Genomic DNA, 16,856 nt, shown 5'->3' with positions numbered 1-16,856 from the left:
AGGATGAGTCCTTGTGCTCACAGAGGCCCTCCCCAAACTGGTCCCGCAGGGGCCTCCTGGAATCTCCAGGAAGGCATTCTAGCTAGGGGTCAAATATACCCTGAAGATGAATCAATGCCAGCCCCTACTTCAGGGACTCAGGCCAGCCCAGCACACCCTCCTGTCCACTTCTGACCTCTGCTCTGTGCTTCATACAACTTCCTGCCCTTGGAGCTCATTTCTACGTAGGCTGAACAGGGAATGTAATTAAATCAGGTTCTCAAAAGAACAGCTGGAGGGGAAAGGCATTCTGAAAAACTGGCTTCGCAGAGCCGAGACAGAGGACTCCGCGATGGGCCGTCCCCCATCGTTACCGTGTTGCCTGTGGGGCGCCGGCCCACCGCCCCAACCCCTACCTTCCTTGGTGAGCTGGGCGAAGTGCTTCTCCAGGTCGGAGACGCTCTGCCTCCGAAGGTAGCTGTGAAACTGGAACCAGGTGATGGTCTGTTCCTCGGGGAGCCCGGCTCCAGGCAGCAGCCCGCTGCAGCTGACCACCTGCTCCAGGAGCCTGCGACAGGCTGGCGACACAGAGAGGGCGAGGGGGAAGACGGGGGTCTCGATCCCTGGGCGATGCCCCGGGAGCCCGGCCGGGTGGGTCTGGAGGCTCAGTAATGGCCCGTGGATGGGATCTCTGGGGCATCCCCCATCCCATGAGGGACACACGCCAGCTGAGGCCCCTCAGTCTGAATCCCAGAGGCAGGGCAGGTGGTTAGAGCTGCTTAAGGTCCAGAGCCTCTGCCTGGAGTATGCCTGCCACCCTTCAGTGGTCAACACAAAAGTGCTACAGCTCCACATTCCGGGGAAGAGTCCAGCCAAGACTCATGATGCTGCTGTCGAGCAGATAGGGGCCTGCCCACCTTCCCCGGGGGCCCTTCTCTGAGGTTCTGGTGGAAGCTATGCAATCAACCAGTCCCCAGAAGCTGCACCAGCCCACGGACACAGGCCACTCCCGGCGTTCACTGGCTCCGCCCTCCTCTCCCCGGGAAGAGCAGGTGCTATGAGGTCAAGTGAGTGACACCTCCCTTTGATGCCATGCGGGCATCTGCAGTGAAGGCGGGCACGGAAGGGGCAGAAGGGAGCCCTGTGGTGGTGATGCTCCAGGCCCCGGGGGCTCCACACAGTGTTTCCCGGGGGGCGTGGGGAGGGCTGGGGAGGGGCTACCTATCTCTAGCTGTCCCGGGTATTTCCCCCTGACTCTGTGTAGGAACGTCTTCTTGAGCTGGTCCAGCAGCGCCGTCCCCGGGCAGGACAGGGTGGCACCGGGCCCCGTGCAGCCCCTCCAGAGCTTCAGGCAGCCCCTCCTCCGCGTGGCCTGTGGGAGGACTGAAAGGCCAGGCTCAGAAAGCCAACCGGCGTCGGGGGAAGAGTGAGCAACGAGAGGCCCGGGGGGGTCCCTGCCCCTGGGACCTAAGGGCTCGGGGAGGGGGTCACGGCCTGGCCCCACGTGCAGGCATCACCTGCAGAGACAAGCAGCCTCATCCGGTAACTGCCCGCCAGCCCCACAACACCCCCGGGACTGTGCTGCCCCCAGTCTCCCCTGATGGACAAGGGTAGGTCCCTCGGGGGTGGGGTCCCAGCCCCTGTTGGGCAGCAAGCCGTGTGTGCCTTGAATATGTGCTGGGGATTCCTTCACTGACACCTACCCGGGGGCCTCCCCATTATACAGATGGGGAAGCTGAGGCTCAGAGCAGCGACTTGTTTGTCCAGGGTCACCCAGCTGACCGAAGCTAGCTGGCCTCCCTTCCCACCCCCACGGTGTGGGTCTGGTCCCAGCCCAGCCACTCCCCCAGTCACGTCCCTTGGGTGCCATTGACTGTAGAGTGTCGGGAAGGGAGAGGAGCCCCCCACCCCGCCACGGGCTTTCATCCTTATCACTTCCTGCCATTCACACGGCTGGACAGCAAGTACTTACTCTCCTCAATGGACATCGCTTTGCTGACTTTCTCAAAGTCAAGCACAGAAAGTGTCTCTAGAACCTGCTTCTGCTGCGCAGCTTCTTCCAGAAGGCACTCCTGGACCATCCTCGACAGATTAGGGGAGCCCAGTTTCTGGGAAGCAGCCCACAGTGCACCAGGTTAGCCCAGAACATGCCCTCTGAGGTCAGCTACTATGCCCGTGACCCCCACCTGCCCCTACCCTGTCCCTCCTATCCCCACAGTAGCGCTGTCATCTGGGGATTCCTCCTCGCCAGAGCAGCTGAGAGGACAGGATGCAGGCTGGAGCTGCCAGGAGCCTGCCAGAGCGTGAAGCCAACCAGCGCAGGCAAGCAGAGCCAAGAGAGGGTGAGACCCAATCGTGATGTTGTTTGCAACCCTGGATCCAGCTGGACCTGAAGCCCACCTCTGGGCCTTTCAAGTCTGTGAACCAAATCATTTCCTTCTGAACCAGTTTGGATTGGAGCTCCAGCATCTGCCACCTAAAGAGTTGTCACCACTGCCTTCGGTTTATGACCTGGGCTGCCTGAGGACCACAGGACTGTTTGCCCTTCCCACCTTGAATCTTCCACCCCACCCCGCCCCACCCCCAGGTCCTCGCCCACCTGCAGCAGCGCTTTGCAGACCTGGAGGTGAACCGTGAGCAGCACGTCCAGCTCTGGGGCACCAGCCGTGAGCTCCCTGGATGATGCTCTCAGCGATGGTGGTGGAGGTGGACTCTTGTCCTTTCTGAGTGGAAGTGAGAACTGGGTGACTGGTCCGTTAGCATTCAGCTGCCTCCAAGGACAGAGGAAACCCTCCCTCCTGGAAAGCTCTGATCAGGGGGACTGACTCCAGGTCCCGGGGAGATGAAGTTAAACTGGGGAGAAAACTAAGAAACAGAGACACGGCAAATGGGAGCAACAGCTCACACAGAGCGACTGGGAAGGCCGCCCCCCGCCCGCCCACTTCCCAGCGTGTGCAATTGGCAGCAGAAGCCTTAGGTTCAAACGAATCCCTAGCTCTGGGACTCTGGGTAAGTCTGCCTCCCGGAGCCTCAGTTTACTCATCCAGAAAGTAGGGGCAGGAACCCCAAGCTTGGGCCTCGGGGGGTTGAGTAAGACACCAGCACACCCAGCACCATGTCTGCTCATGACGGGCTGAGCCTGATCCCCGAGGGAGTGGACGTGGCACCACCTCCTCGTGGGGTCCCGAGAGGGGGGGAGAAACGTAACCCATTCCTGTACTTCTGTGCTGCTGAGCTGTGGGCGCCCGACGTGCTCGTGGGGCCGGGGCTGCGAGATTGCTCTGCAGAGGTCTGGGTTCTACTGCCCGTGTCATTTTATAAGATTTAAAAAGAAAGCCCACTGCTCAGAGTGAAAGCTCAAGGCCAGCTGAGGTGTCCTTGTCTGCTCCGTTGGTCACATGCCAGCAGGGCCAGGACCATAATAAAGAAAACAGACGCAGAGTGGGTGCCGTGGGAGACGCCGACGGGGTGAGGGGCCAGCAGGCCACTGGGCCCGAGGCTGGACTCCGGGTCAGCGCTGGGAGGGGCGCACTCACCGCAGGCCCTGGGAGCCCCCAAACAGGGCTAGCTCGTGGGGGGCGATGTGGGCGTTGAGGAAGGAGAAGCTCTCCAGGATGCACTCCATCAGGCTCTCAGCGGACGCGTGCTCCAGGCGAGCTCTGCGGGGCTGCAGGCGGGTGGACGGACTGATGGCCAGGCCTCAGGGGCGCCCGGGCCGGGGGGCACGTCCCCAGGGCCCTCCCCAAGGGGCCCTGCCACCCATGGTGTGGGGCCAGAGGCGGACCGTTAACGTTTCCAAGAAAAACCAGAAACCTCGACTTTGTGGGGAGCTGCCCAGTTTTCAACTATCGACAACCAATTGTAAATTATTTTGTAAAGACGGCATGGGTCGGGCCCAACAACCCAGGCCAAAGCCTGCCAGGTGAGCCTCTGGATTCCAGGTGTCTCCTCTCCCAGGGAAGCGTGGAAGGGGAGGAGTTTGGAGGCAGCCCCTGCCTGCGGGACGGGAAGGGTCAAGTCATCAAAGCTTCCCAGGGGCCGCTCCCCTGTGGCTGAGTCCCACAGAGTACATGGGGCTGACTCAGACGCCACGAGTCAGAACTGGGCTCCTGAAGGTTGATCCCAGGGAGAAAATCTTGAGCAACAAGACAAGAATAAGGCTACTTGCAGATATTTCCTTGTTTGATGGGGAAAAAATGTATGCATGTGTATACATGCACGCGTGCACACACACACACACGGCCCCCATTATTCACAGTAATTACGGTGCATAAAGTCACTGTGACCCCTGGGATTTGAAACTGAACCAGTCTTTGCTCCGACAGGAAATGCAGAGGCCATGAGCCTCGGGTCAATGCTTTTTATCCGCCCGTCAATACAGAACCTTGTCTTATGTGTCTGTGTGTGTGTGTGCGTGTGCTCACTCATCTTTGACTCTGTAACCCCAAGGGCTGTAGCCTGCCAGATTCCTCTGTCCATGGAATTTTCCAGGCAAGAATACTGGTGTGGGCTGCCATTTCCTTCTCCAGGGAATCTTCCTGACCCGGGGATGGAACCCCCTTGTCTCTTATGTCTCCTAGCAGGCAGATTCTTTCCCACTGTGCCACCTGGGATGCCTGTGTCTGTTTAAAGGCATCTCATTTAATATAGACATATCACTGACTCATCAACACTGAACTCAAGGCCAAGGCTGAACAAGGCTTATCCAACACACAGATTTCCTCCGCAAGGTGCATCAGGAACACTGGCCAGCATCTCAGCCCAACCCTTGGGGGCTGTTTCGAACAGCAAAGTCACCAAACCTAAGTACTGTGTGGGCCAAAAGTTCATTTCAGTTTTTCCCTAACATGCCAGGCTCCCTGTCCCACTGCCAGTCACGGCACCATCAGCAAGCAGGGCGTGCCCCCCGCAGAGAGCGCACATACCTTCAGCTGGTCCCTGAAGGCGAGGATCTGGTACTCCAGCTCCCGGAGCTGCGGCGGGGCAGGGTCCACGGACCTCAGTAAGTCCAGCACCTCTTGCAGAGGCCTCTCAAGGGACAGCCCAGGCCCACCCGCCGTGTCCTCAGGGTCTCCTTCGTCGGGGCCTCCCTGGCTCCCCGGGAGCGCTTCGTTGTGGAAGGGGGAGCCCCGTGACAGGTCGGGGGTTCCCACCCCCAGGTCTCTCCAGCCCGGCTGCTCCACAAACGAGCCCTCCGCCAGGTGCAGCATGTCTGGCAGGAGGCCCAGGGGTGGGGGTTCCTCTTGGGCCTCCTCTTCGATGGAGGTGTTGGGGCCCATGGCCGAGGGCAGGAAGCCCACATCCGAGGTGGACGCTGACGTGCTGGTCTCCGTGTCTCGGGGGTCCTCGGAGCTAAAGGAGTCCATCTCGGGCAGTTCCTGACTGCGGCTCCGCAGGCCGGGGCCCCGAAGGTCGCCGTCGGACAGGCAGCTGAGAACGGAGGGGGCCCTTGGCCTGTCCAGCAGCAAGGCCTGCTGTGCCCGCGGCTGCACAACAGACTGGAGACAGACAGACAGGCCAGCCTCAGCAGCTGCCCTGGGGATCAGAGTGAGACCCCCCAAGGGCGGCCCCCAGACGTCTGCTCTGTGTACCCACAGCCGCGAGATGACGGGGGTCCACCAAAGTGCCTGGCACCTGGAAGCGCCGGTGAGAGCCTGGCACCTCTCCTGTCCCACTCACTCACTCCTTTCCAGCCCCAGCCTGAGTCAGCTCGCAGTGAACCCTCACCACACCTCCCTGAGGGTGGCGCTCTTCTGCCCTCGGGGAAGCAAGGTACGCACAAGGAAGAATGAACGTGCGGGCATTTTAATCCAGGCCAGCGACCCGAATCTGACCCCCTCTGCTGTGCCCTCCCCCTCATCACCCAGACCAATGGCTGACGTTCCTACAGCACTGCCTGTTATTGCCAGGCATTCCAGTAAGCACTCCTCATTTACAAAGTCATTTCTTCAACCCTCACAAAGCCCTGTCGGGGCAGGGCGGATGGTTTCATTCCTGCGATACAGAAATGGAAGTCCAGAGGGGCTGAGTGACTTGCTCGAGGTCACACAGCAGATGAAAGGCAGAGATAGATAGACTTTGGAGCCCAGGCCGTCTGGCTTCAGAGTCCACGCTCTTGACCATAGATGACTCTGTAACCAAAGTACGCTGGGACCTCCCCGGCCGGACAACCAAGCTCCCTCTAAATGCACAAGCTGCCTGGCTCATCTTAAGCTGCCTTCCCCACCTAAGGTCCAGAGGAGGGCGGCAGGGTGGTCCTGCTCCGCATGCCTGGACCCTCCCTGGGGCATCGACACACACAGCGTGATGTGTGTACCAGCTTGTTTACTGCCCGCTTGTTGGTAACAGCAAAAACTGAACCTCAGTATCTTGTTAAATAATGTGCAGTTTTTAGCCAAATACGCGGCGCCAACATGACAGAGAAGGTCTCCAGGGCGTCACCAGGGCAAGGGCTGCTGAGGGACGCAGGCTAGAGAGGCTGCATCTGCTCCCAGGTGGCCTAGAGCCTCTCTGGAGAACCACGGAGGAAGGTGAGTAGGGGTACTAAGGAGGGGACCCAGGCCCCTGGAGGTCACAGGAAAGAGGTATCTCACTGCACACGAAGTCAAGCTATTACCTACTGGAAACACGTCCCAAAGTGCAAAACAAACAAAGCCAAGGCTGTGGCCGGGGTGGTAGAACCATCTGGAAAACCCCACCCCAGTCAAGGCCAGAACCAAGTCCAGAGGCCACAGAACAGAGGGCAGGCAGTGAAAAAGAAAAGGTTCCCGAAACACCCCCAAACAAGGGAGGCTGACCTCAAAGCTTGCTGCAGCTGGAGGTGCACTGCTGACCCCATGCTGACCCCTGGGGAGTCACCCCCCAACCCCCAAGCCTAGCCCGCCCACCACATCCCCACCCAGGGAGGCCCACTCACCAGGTAGTATCTCTCCCGGAAGCTGGGGGTGTTTGGGGGTGTCCAGTTGTACAAGGAGCCCTTTCTGCTGCCTATGGAGAACTTGCCCGGGGGGCTGGGCGACACCAGGAAGCTCTCGGTATCAAATGGGCTGGAGGAGAGCAGAGGCCAGGGTGTCATCGATGGCCAAGAGGCCATCGGACCACAGATAGGACCAGGGGACTTGAGACAGAGGCTCGGTGTGGGGGCGGGGGAGGGGGACAGGCACAGTGGAGGGACTCCAGGTCCCTGCTCTGAAGCCTCCTGGAAATGTCTCAGATATCCACTGCCCCGAGGGTCCTTAGCCAGAGGGGCCAATGAATGACCCCTCTTTGGAGGCCCTTTGAGAAGCTCAGCAGAGCAGCAGCGGATACTCAGAGCTGCCGTCTTCTGCTTAAACCACGTCACCGCCCCCCGCAGGTTCCTCTCGGGTCAAGGGGCTCCCGGCACAGTCCCAGGGGAAGCTGCAGACCCGCAGGGGAAGCACGGGAAGCAAAGCTCCAGCCAGGCGCTTGCCTGTCCTTGGAGCTGCCAGGGCTGCGTCAGCCCTCCCCGCCTCATGGACACCAGCTTGCCTGTCTGCACGCTGGCCCCCCTCACAGCGTCTAGAGCCCAGCCCAGCCACGAGGTCCCACAGCCCAGGGGCCCCGCCTGGATGCCTATCCTGCCTGCCCAGGGCAGCTATGGGCCAGCGGAACGCCCAGGTCCTTGGACCTTCCTGACCTGGGGTTGCAGGGTGCTGCAGGGCCACCCCCTGCCCTGACTGCTTGAGTGGTGTGCGCACCCCCACTAGACAAATGCAGGCACCGAAACAGGGGTGTCACTCCTCCAAGTTCACCCAGTTCACCCCCAGGGAGAAAGGACAGACTGGCCCCAACTGGGCACCAGAGTAGAGGAAGGGTGTGTCTGCCTCGTTGCTCCTGCAGCACCTACCTGCCCTGGAGAACCAGGAGAAGGGAATTTCCTCAAAACACAAGGTTTCATTTGGGGATTTTTAAAAAAAAAGGATCTCTGCTAACAAAACCCCAAACCTGTGGAAACCATCAGGACGGGATGGTCAGTGGAAAGCCCCACACTAGGGAGGGGTGCTTCCCACGTGCGTCCCCCATCCGGGGCGGTGGCCAGGTGGACCGCAGGGTGACCGCTCAGCCCTGTGCCTGGTGGGCGCCGGGGTCAGCAGGTAAGGAGATGGTGGGTGTAGGAGGGCAGAGGTGGATTTCTCCTGGGAACCCAGCCCAGGAGGCTGCCAAAAAGGGTCCTGGCCGCCCCAGTCTTTAATAGCCACTAATTCAAAAGTGAAAAAAAGAAGAGAGTTTAAACTCGGGGCAGGCAGCGGCATGGACAGGGCTGCAGAAAGAGGTCTGGGCCCCTGCCGGCCTCGGGGGCAGCCTGAGGGCGGGGCCGCCCCGGGGCGGATGCTGGGGTGAGCTCAGGCCACCAGGGGGAGCCGGAGAGGTCTCTCCGCGGTCCTGCGGGAGGCGGGGGCGGGTTTGGGGCCGAGCCCCTCGCCCTACGCCCCTCCCCCCACCCCTCCAGGAGGGGCAGCGGGGAAGCGGCCGCCGGCACTCACTTCCACAGCACCTCCAGCTGCAGCTTGATGGTGCCCAGCTCTGTGATGTCCACCACGATGACCTGCGGCCGGGTGGTGAAGAAGTCGGTGATGTCGCAGGTCACCGCGCCCACCGCCAGCGAGCTCAGGCCGCGCAGCTCTGTCACCTGGGGGAGGGCAGAGTGGTGGGTGTGGGCACCGCGCCCCTGTCAGGCGCGGCCCGCCCCCCCCCCCCCCCCGGCCCCACCCACCTTGATCTCGAAGTTCTCGTGCAGGGTGGGGATGAAGGCCTTCGCCTCCTCGTCCCAGGTCTGGCTGTCGTCCGACTCGATGCGGCCCCGCAGCTTCCAGCGCTGGCGGCCCAGACGCAGGAGCACCTGTGCGCCAGGCCCCAGAAAGGAGCGGTCAGCCGCGCCCCCTTGCCACCCCCTGGGGGCCCTCCCTGCCAACTGGGGGGCGGGGATACAGGAACCCAGTGGAGTCCCTGGTTCCCAGAAACCCCACTTCCAAAGGCCCGGCAGGGAGCCCTGAGGACGGATCCCAGAGGGCAGGCGTACCTCGTACTGGTCTCCAGGACAAAGACGTGCATAGCCCACCAAGCCTGGAACACAGAGACGGGCTCATCTCTCCGCTGTCCACTGTCCCTACCCCATGGGTCACAGGCCCTCAAGCAGGGAGCACCCCACCACACTGGGGGGTCATCAGCGTCGGGGGCGGGCGGGCAGTGAGCTAAGCCATTACGATGACAAGGGGCAGACCTGGGCCCTCACTTTCAACTCAGAGAACAGGCGGGTCTTGCCCGAGGTCACAAGTCACAGGAGTGGAAACCCGGGCTGGGCCTGGACCCTGGGATTCTGACCATCACCCTGCACCCTCAGCACAAGCCCCAGGTCCTGGAGAAGGCCTGAGGCGCCACCCAGACTGCCCCCGCCCCGCCCCAGCCCTGTCACCTTTCATCCTGACGTGGAACTCGCCCAGGTGAACCTCCAGGGCCCCCTCGATGAGCCACATGTCCTGCAAAGCCCCACAGAAGGTGGCTCACCGCCTGCCCTGGGATGGACCACGGGGCACGCACGGACCCTGCCAGACAGAGACCGCCCACCCCCGCGGGCAGAGAGAGAGGCTGCCTCAGGGCCCAGGGAGCCCCTAAACCGGCCCTCCACCGCCCACCTCGGCGCACTCCTGCAGGCTGCGGCCCAGCTCCTGCAGGCTCTCTCGGGAGGCGCGGCTGGGCGGGCACCGGGAGAAGGCTCGCTGCATGTTGGAGGCCCCGTCGCGCAGGCGGCACTGGATGCAATAGCCCTCGTAGAGCTCGTCCACCTGCGGGGCGCACCCATCGGGAATAGTCTCCCACCCCAGCCCTCAGGAGGCCACACCCCCCCGGCGTGCTGGCCCCGCCCCCGGCGAATGTGCGCCCTCGCAGGCAGGGACCGCGTCTGTCCCATCCACTCCGCAAACCCAGCACCTGGCAGCGGGCTGGCGCACAGCTCAGGCACGATAAAAACTAGTGAGCTGGATGGGTAGATGCGGTTTTCAGCGGTCAGACAGGGAAGGTGCGTGTGTGATGTTCCGTCCACCTGCGGGGCTCCCAGGGAACAGAGCGAGTTCATGGAGGGGTTTGCCCACACAAAGCTTGAGGGACTTGCTGTGTGACCTTGACCCCATCGTGTCCCTCTCCGAGCCTCTACAGCCCCATCCGTACAACTGGGTGGTTGGACTCATCACTTGGCCCGAACCCCACCCCCTGATCCCCACTTCTGGGCTCAGCCCCCACGGTCTCTGCACCCCTTGGCTTTCTGCAGCCACCTGGCACCCAGAGAGCCTTCCTCCACTGACGCCACAGAGGTCCCCCCTCAAGCCGAGAGGCGCCCCCAAAACCAGGCTGACCTTGCTGATGTGAAACTCCATCTTCCGAATGTGTCTCTCCACTGAGCGCGTTTGCTTCTCCCAGAAGAAGAGAAGGTGCTTTAAAAGGAGCCTGGGCCACCCCCCACCCGAAGCCCACGCCACCCTCCTGCAGGTCCTGACACAGAGCTGGGCTCGAAGTCAGGCCAGCCCCTCACCATCCCTGAGGAAGGCTCATCGCCGAGCCTCAGTTTCCCCATCTGTCAAGTGGGGAGGAAACCCAAGTATTCCTCCCATAGGATGGCCGGGGGATGGAAGGCCCACGAAGACATTACTCCCATCCAGCCAGGCCTAGCTGCGGCCCGTCTTGCTTACCCCATGCGGACGGAAGTTTCCCTCACCTTGTCCAGGTCGTAATAGAAAGCCTGTTGGGGAGAGAGGTGTCAGGGCTCCGGCGTGCCTCCAAGACCCGTGAGCCTCCATCCCAGAGGCGCTCAAGCTCAGAGGACAAAAAGCCAGCGGCCGCTCCGTCCTCCAAGGCCTGCAGTCAGCAAGCTGCGGTCCAGGCCGGGCAGGAAGAATGAGCGAACGCATGGGCTTTGGGGGAGGCAGCTGAAGGGCTGACTCCTACGTGCCAGCTGTGTGTCCCAGGCAAGCTTCTCTACCTCTCTGAGCCTCCATCTCCTTTTGAAAGAGGAGACGCCATGGTGCCTAGCCCACAGCATTGTTATGAAAAGGACGAGAGGGGAGCCGCTGCGGTTTGATTATTTAAGGGGCGACTTCAGCCAAGACCAGAGACTAGGAAGAGGCAGCTGGCAGCAGCCAGGAGCTCAGATGGAAGGAGACTGGGCCATCCCCTCTAGGGGCCACGGTGCAGCTGTGAGAAGAATCTATTGTCAGGGCGAGGGAGTCTCTGTGCAGAGGCGCAGAGAATAAATAGCACAGCTTGTGCCTGCCACATGGTTCCTGCCTCTGGAGCGTGAAAAGCAGCCACGAACAGTGTGCCCACGATGGGTGTGCCTGTGATCACGTAAAATTTATTTCCAAAACAGGCCCTGCTTTGCCCGCATGGGTTAGGGTCACTGTATCTGAGCCTGAATGAATTTCCGCAAAGTTGGCGACCACCAACAAAAAGAAGTAAGACAGGGGAGAGTATGCAAGTTGTGACTTCACTTTGTAAGATGACCCTTATAGACCCCTCTATATATGCACAGTCTGCGTACTTGCAGTAAGGTGACGAGGGAGGAAAATATGGAAAGATAAATACTAGATGAGCCTCAAGGGTTAAACAGGATGGGACAGAGACGATTGGGGAGGGGGGTCGGTCAAGCAAGAGGGAAAAGATGATTAACCACCCCCTAAAGGGGCGTCTGCTTTCCTAGGTATGTATCTATGTGACATCGTATGTGTGGGATTATGAGATGAAAACCCTATGTAAGAAATTAAGAAATGGGGAAGTTCCCAAGGCTTTGGAAAGAACAGTAACTGTACAGCAATTTCTCAGAGACTGGGAACCCAGCCTCAAGTGCTTCAGACCTCTGGGTGGCCCCTTCGTGGCCTCAGTGTACCCATCTGTGAAATGGGAGCAGCTAAAACATATAGACCTCTACACAAGCCTCACCTTCCTTAGAGTTACTTCTAGAGGGGAGAGACAGAGACAGCTGAACAGCCACAGCCGTGGGAGAGGGAGGTGTGACAAGTGCTCGGAAGGCTGGGACCTGCGGTGGGGTCTTGGCACCACTTCCTTCGGCCTCTGTGCTGACCCACCCGCCTCCCAAGACAAGGCGTGACAGAGCCCGCCTGCCTTCCCTTCCCCCTGTGGCCGGGCCCCTGGTCAGGCGGGGGGCCCTGCCTCTCCCACTCTGCTGACCCTCAAGGTCTTTTCTGCTGGGGCCAGGATACAGAGGTGGGAGACACAATTTGATAGAGTCATCCCCCTCCCCGCCACCACATTTGCAGTCCCTCGGTCAAGCTGGCGGCCTGTTCTGTGCTTTGGTGCCTTGCAGGAGTGACGCTAGAATGAGCTAGAGAAAGCCACAGGCAGCAAGGCCTCCTGGTCTCTGCTTGCAGAAGTCTACTGTCGAGGACAGAGGGGTTTCCTGTCCTTAGTAGCAGCCAGATAGAGACGAGGGGGCTGAGAGGGATTCCCCAGGACTGGAAAGAACCCAAGTGCTGGAGAGACACAGGCCCCCCTCGGGGGCGGGGGGTGGGGTGCGTCCTGGAAATGCCAGCAGATAAATGACAAAAGACAGCCAGGTTCATTTCCAATGAACAATGGATAAAGTTTCTTTTTTAGTGTAACTATGTCCTGAAGATGGCAGGGGACATACTTACACTGAAAAATGATTTGTTATTTATCTGAAAATCAAATTTAACTGGGCATCATATTTTTTTTTTTGGTTTGTTTTTGGTATTGGGCTTTTCTGGAGTTTTTTTTTTTGAGTCCAAGTGAGGCTCATTCAAAGAGTTGACTCATTGGAAAAGACTGATGCGGGGAGGGATAGGGGGCAGGAGAGAAGAGGACAACAGAGGATGAGATGGCTGGATGGCATCACTAACTCGATGGACACGAGTCTGAGTGAACTCCGGGAGTTGGTGTTGGGCAGGGAGGCCTGGCGTGCTGTGATTCATGGGATCGCAAAGAGTCGGACACGACTGAGCGACTGAACTGCACTGAGGCTCATTCATTAAAAATGAAGTCTACTCTGTCGGCCTCTGCATTCCCCACGAGGCAGGCAAGGGGGTGCACCCGAGCGCTCGGCTGGGAAGGGCTGGGGAGGGGTCTCACCAGCCTGGAATTCCTGCGGGTGTCCTTGTGGCGTCCTGTCAGGTAATCCAGCTCAGCCTGCTGGGCGCACAGATGCTCCCTGCAGGGAGGGCGAGGGAGAGGAGTTTGGGAAGGAGAAGAGGAAGGAACAACATGGGTGGGGGCGCGGTGCTCCACGGAGGAGGCAGCCACGGCTGGCCTGGGGAGAAGTGCCATGCTCAGCGGGTTCAAGGGTCAGAGGGCAGAGCCAGCCCCCCGCGGAAAGCCCGGCCCCCGCCCACTCCCCCTCTGCATCCCATACACGGTGTGCCTGGCACTGTGCCGAGTGGAAATTCCCCAAACAGGCCTGCCAACAGGAGGGAGCTGTTGTTATTATACCCATTTTAGAGATGTGCAAACTGACTCGGAAGCCACCCAGTACAGGGTCCACAAGGCAGGGAAGAGTCTGAACCCAGGTCTGAAAACAGGCAATGGTTTCCAGAGGCCAATATCCTCCCCCAAGCCATGGGAGCTGTGGGAGGCGGGGGGACACGCCTTCCTCATAGACAAAGGCTGGCTGTCCTGCTGTCTGGATGGCCGGGACCAGAAAGAGTCTTAGCGAACCCCTATTTTGGAAAACACAGAAAAAGCCGTGGGCCCGACGGGACTTTTCACATTGTGTTTTGCAGCCAAAGAGACTCTTGAGAGTCCCTTGGACTGCAAGGAGACCAAACCAGCCCATCCTAAGGGAAATCAGCCCTGAATATTCATTGGAAGGACTGATGCTGAAGCTGAAGCTCCAATACTTTGGCCACCTGATGCGAAGAACTGTTTCATTTGAAAAGACTCTGAGGCTGGGAAAGATTGAAGGTGGGAGGAAAAGGGGTCGTCAGAGATGAGATGGTTGGATGGCATCACTGACACGATGGACATGAGTTTGAGTAAACTCCGGGAGGTGGTGATGGACAGGGGGGCCTGGCATGCTGCAGTCCCTGGGGTCGCAAAGAGTCAGACATGACTGAGCGGCTGAACTGAACTGAACTCTGCGGCTGGCACTTGATAAGCCTCCAGTAAAAATACGGGGAGTAAGTGACTGACTCCTCTGTCCCCGCCTCTGCTCAGTCAATCAGTCGTCCTCTCCTTTACTCAAGCCCGGCCGCTCTGGCCCTGACCTCTGGCTCCTCTGCAAGCTCCTACCGCAGGGCCTTTGCACATGCTTTCCCTCTGTCCGGGATGTTGGTCGCCCCAGAGGCCAGCATCATGGGTCCTTCTCAGAAACGGCCAGGACACCCTCAGGGAGGCCTCCGGACCACCCTGTGTGACAGGCCCTTGAGGAGCTGCCTCTCCATCACCTCCGCTGTCACCGCCCTCAGGGCACGTGGAAGTTACGGTGTTGGCCACGTTACTCCTTTATGGCCAACGCTCCCTGCCAACCGTGGGTGTTCTCCATGGGAACAGGGCGCCCCTGCTGTTATTCCCTCATCCCGGTACCCAAGGAAGGGGCCGAGCACGTGGCTGCACCCAGGACATGCTTGTTGACTAAACAGATAACCAGAAGCTCGATCTGTGGCCACGCACAGACAAGACCCACCCCCGATGCCCAGGGAGAGGCAGAGAGGAGCAAGCGGGCAAGGCCAAAGGATGTGACAGGCGGCACACTGCCTCCTTACTTGAGCCCTCTCTTCAGCGCTTCGAAGATCTTCTTCACTTGCTGGGGCTTGGGGTCCGAGCAGACGCACCCCTTCCGCAGCGTGCCGTACGTCTTGGAGGATTTCGCAGGCATCCGAGACCTCACTGAGTTCCCGTGGACGGACTTTCTGTGAGAAGGATGGAGGGGTCAGGCAGGGGTCTGGGCACGGCCCTTCTCGGGGACAGGCCCTTCGGAAACGGTGGCCAGAGCCCCAGGCAGTCAGGAGACCTCGCTGAGTCCTGCCCCCAAGCTGCATGGTCTCAAGAAGGTTGTCAAGACTCCCTGGGACTTAGCTTCCTCATCTGCAAAATGAGCGTTTGAATTTGAAGATGAAAAGAACAGTAACACTAACCTGATATGAGAAATTAGCTTAGAGTGAGCAATACAATCAAGCGGCCCGAATGCCAACGCTGTCTGTCTGTCTGCGCTCTTCAGCAAGCTCTGTGCAGGCGAAGCATCGTGAAGACCAAACCGTAGTCCAGTGGCGTTCCCAGGCTGGGCACCTCTTGGCTTTGGCGGCCCAGCATCCATCCCCCTCCCTCTGTTAACAGCGCCTCAGTTTTCCTCTGGGGCATCTCCCCAGCCCTGCTCTTTATTCATGTAGTTTGGCGAGAGGTAGACTGACAAATTGCCGCATGCATGGACACGCACACGTGGACACACACACATGAACACGCACGTATGGACACGCACCCGTGGACACGCACGCACATACATCCATAGGCATTCTGAGGCAAGCCCCTGTCCCCAGCCTGGATTAGTCAACACATCCCTCCCCCCGAAAGAGAACTTCTCCCCCTTCCTCGGCTTTCTCGGTGCACTGAGCAGCAAGCTCCAGCCCCGTGCACTGGGACCCACTCAGGGGACCGCTGAGCAACAAGAGCAGGGACAGGCCAGCCCTGGAGCGGACCATCCACCGGCTCCACGCGCTCATGAGAAGGAGGGAGGATGACTGGTCTTATCTAAGGCTCTATATCTTGGGAGGTTTCTTTGTCAAAGCAACTTCACTAATACACTACCCGAGCCTCAGTTTTTTTCATCTGTAAAGTGGGAAATACAGCAGAACCTAAATCAGAGGGTGATGCTAAGAATTCTCCCAGGTACCAAATCAAAGGTTTGGCAGGGTGGGGTTACTTAGTAGGTGCTTAATAAATGTCCATTACTGTTAAAGTAATGGTATCCTATCTGTATCCTTCCTTGTAACACAGCCTGGAAGACAGTAGGGGCTCAGTAAATACTGAACTAAGCTGAACAAGGGAAATGCCACATGTCAAGGGCGATCCTGGGGCCCTTGGCTGGACCTTGAAGGAAGAGCCAGGAACAAAGGTAACCCACCCCCCAAGAAGGGTGTTCCAGGTGAGCGGACAGACTGAGCAAGGGTGGAGAGGAGCCGGTGGAGTCGTGTGTGATGGGGGCAGTGGACCTGCAGGGCAAGGCTTGACTGAAGCAGAGGCGGGAAGATGCTGGGAGGTGCTGGACACAGGGCCCTGCCTGCCTTGGGGACCCCGGGACAGGTGTGGGGAGGAGAGCATCAGGTCCTAGCAAAGTTCCAGCTTCAAAGACCTTAACAGTGGCAACTGGGATTTCCACAGAGCAGAGGAAACGAAGCCCTAGCCACAGCTCCTAGGCTGCTGGATCCACCGACACCATGCCCTTGACGGCCCAGGGAGCCGAGTGATAAGACGCGGCAGAAGGGTACATGCTGAGCATCCGCTGTTGCCCAGCACTTGCTAAAGGCTTTGTATAAATATCGACTTGCACAACCACCCTAAGAGGCAGGGATTAACCCCTGCCAGACAGGGAAACTGAGGCTCAGGTGAGTGACTTGCCCCAGACTTCCCCCAGAGGTGGGACCTCAACCACGTGCGCACAGGCCCTCAGCCTGGGATCTGAGGATCTCAGGACTCCGTCAGGTTCCTAGAACCACGTGCAGGATTTGTGAGACTGCGATTTTCCCCCAACCACCGCTCCACCCTGAAGGTTCTGCTCTCATGGGTCTGGGTGGAGCCTAGGGATCTGCCTTTCTAACGTGTTCCCAGGTGCTGCCCGGCATGCTGGTCTGCCATCGGAGGACCCCTTTCTCAGGAGTTCTCCCTTTCTGCTTCGCTCAGAG

The 16,856-nt window shown here is 59.5% G+C and overlaps 1 protein-coding gene across 4 annotated transcripts in view; it reads right to left on the bottom strand.

Moving 5' to 3' along the window:
* RIPOR3 (RIPOR family member 3) overlaps positions 1-16,856 on the bottom strand; it is a 74,212-nt gene that overhangs the window by 5,066 nt on the left and 52,290 nt on the right. For 2 of the 4 annotated variants that reach the window (XM_040248146.1, XM_040248144.1), the window contains 16 exons: positions 14,724-14,870; positions 13,096-13,174; positions 10,709-10,732; positions 10,350-10,403; positions 9,633-9,782; positions 9,413-9,476; positions 9,020-9,063; positions 8,714-8,839; positions 8,484-8,629; positions 6,896-7,025; positions 4,905-5,477; positions 3,516-3,646; positions 2,579-2,702; positions 1,952-2,087; positions 1,201-1,362; positions 396-557 (listed from right to left, as the gene is read on the bottom strand). In XM_040248146.1, coding sequence (XP_040104080.1) covers positions 396-557; positions 1,201-1,362; positions 1,952-2,087; positions 2,579-2,702; positions 3,516-3,646; positions 4,905-5,477; positions 6,896-7,025; positions 8,484-8,629; positions 8,714-8,839; positions 9,020-9,063; positions 9,413-9,476; positions 9,633-9,782; positions 10,350-10,403; positions 10,709-10,732; positions 13,096-13,174; positions 14,724-14,870 — 2,252 coding nt within the window. The remainder of the gene's footprint in view (positions 1-395; positions 558-1,200; positions 1,363-1,951; positions 2,088-2,578; positions 2,703-3,515; positions 3,647-4,904; positions 5,478-6,895; positions 7,026-8,483; positions 8,630-8,713; positions 8,840-9,019; positions 9,064-9,412; positions 9,477-9,632; positions 9,783-10,349; positions 10,404-10,708; positions 10,733-13,095; positions 13,175-14,723; positions 14,871-16,856) is intronic. The other 2 variants (XM_040248145.1, XM_040248147.1) reach the window with 2 other exon arrangements.

The sequence above is a fragment of the Oryx dammah genome, unplaced genomic scaffold, assembly GCF_014754425.2.
Source record: "Oryx dammah isolate SB20612 unplaced genomic scaffold, SCBI_Odam_1.1 HiC_scaffold_10, whole genome shotgun sequence".
NCBI classification, from domain to species: domain Eukaryota; kingdom Metazoa; phylum Chordata; class Mammalia; order Artiodactyla; family Bovidae; genus Oryx; species Oryx dammah.
This window is presented reverse-complemented; position numbering and strand designations above follow the sequence as displayed.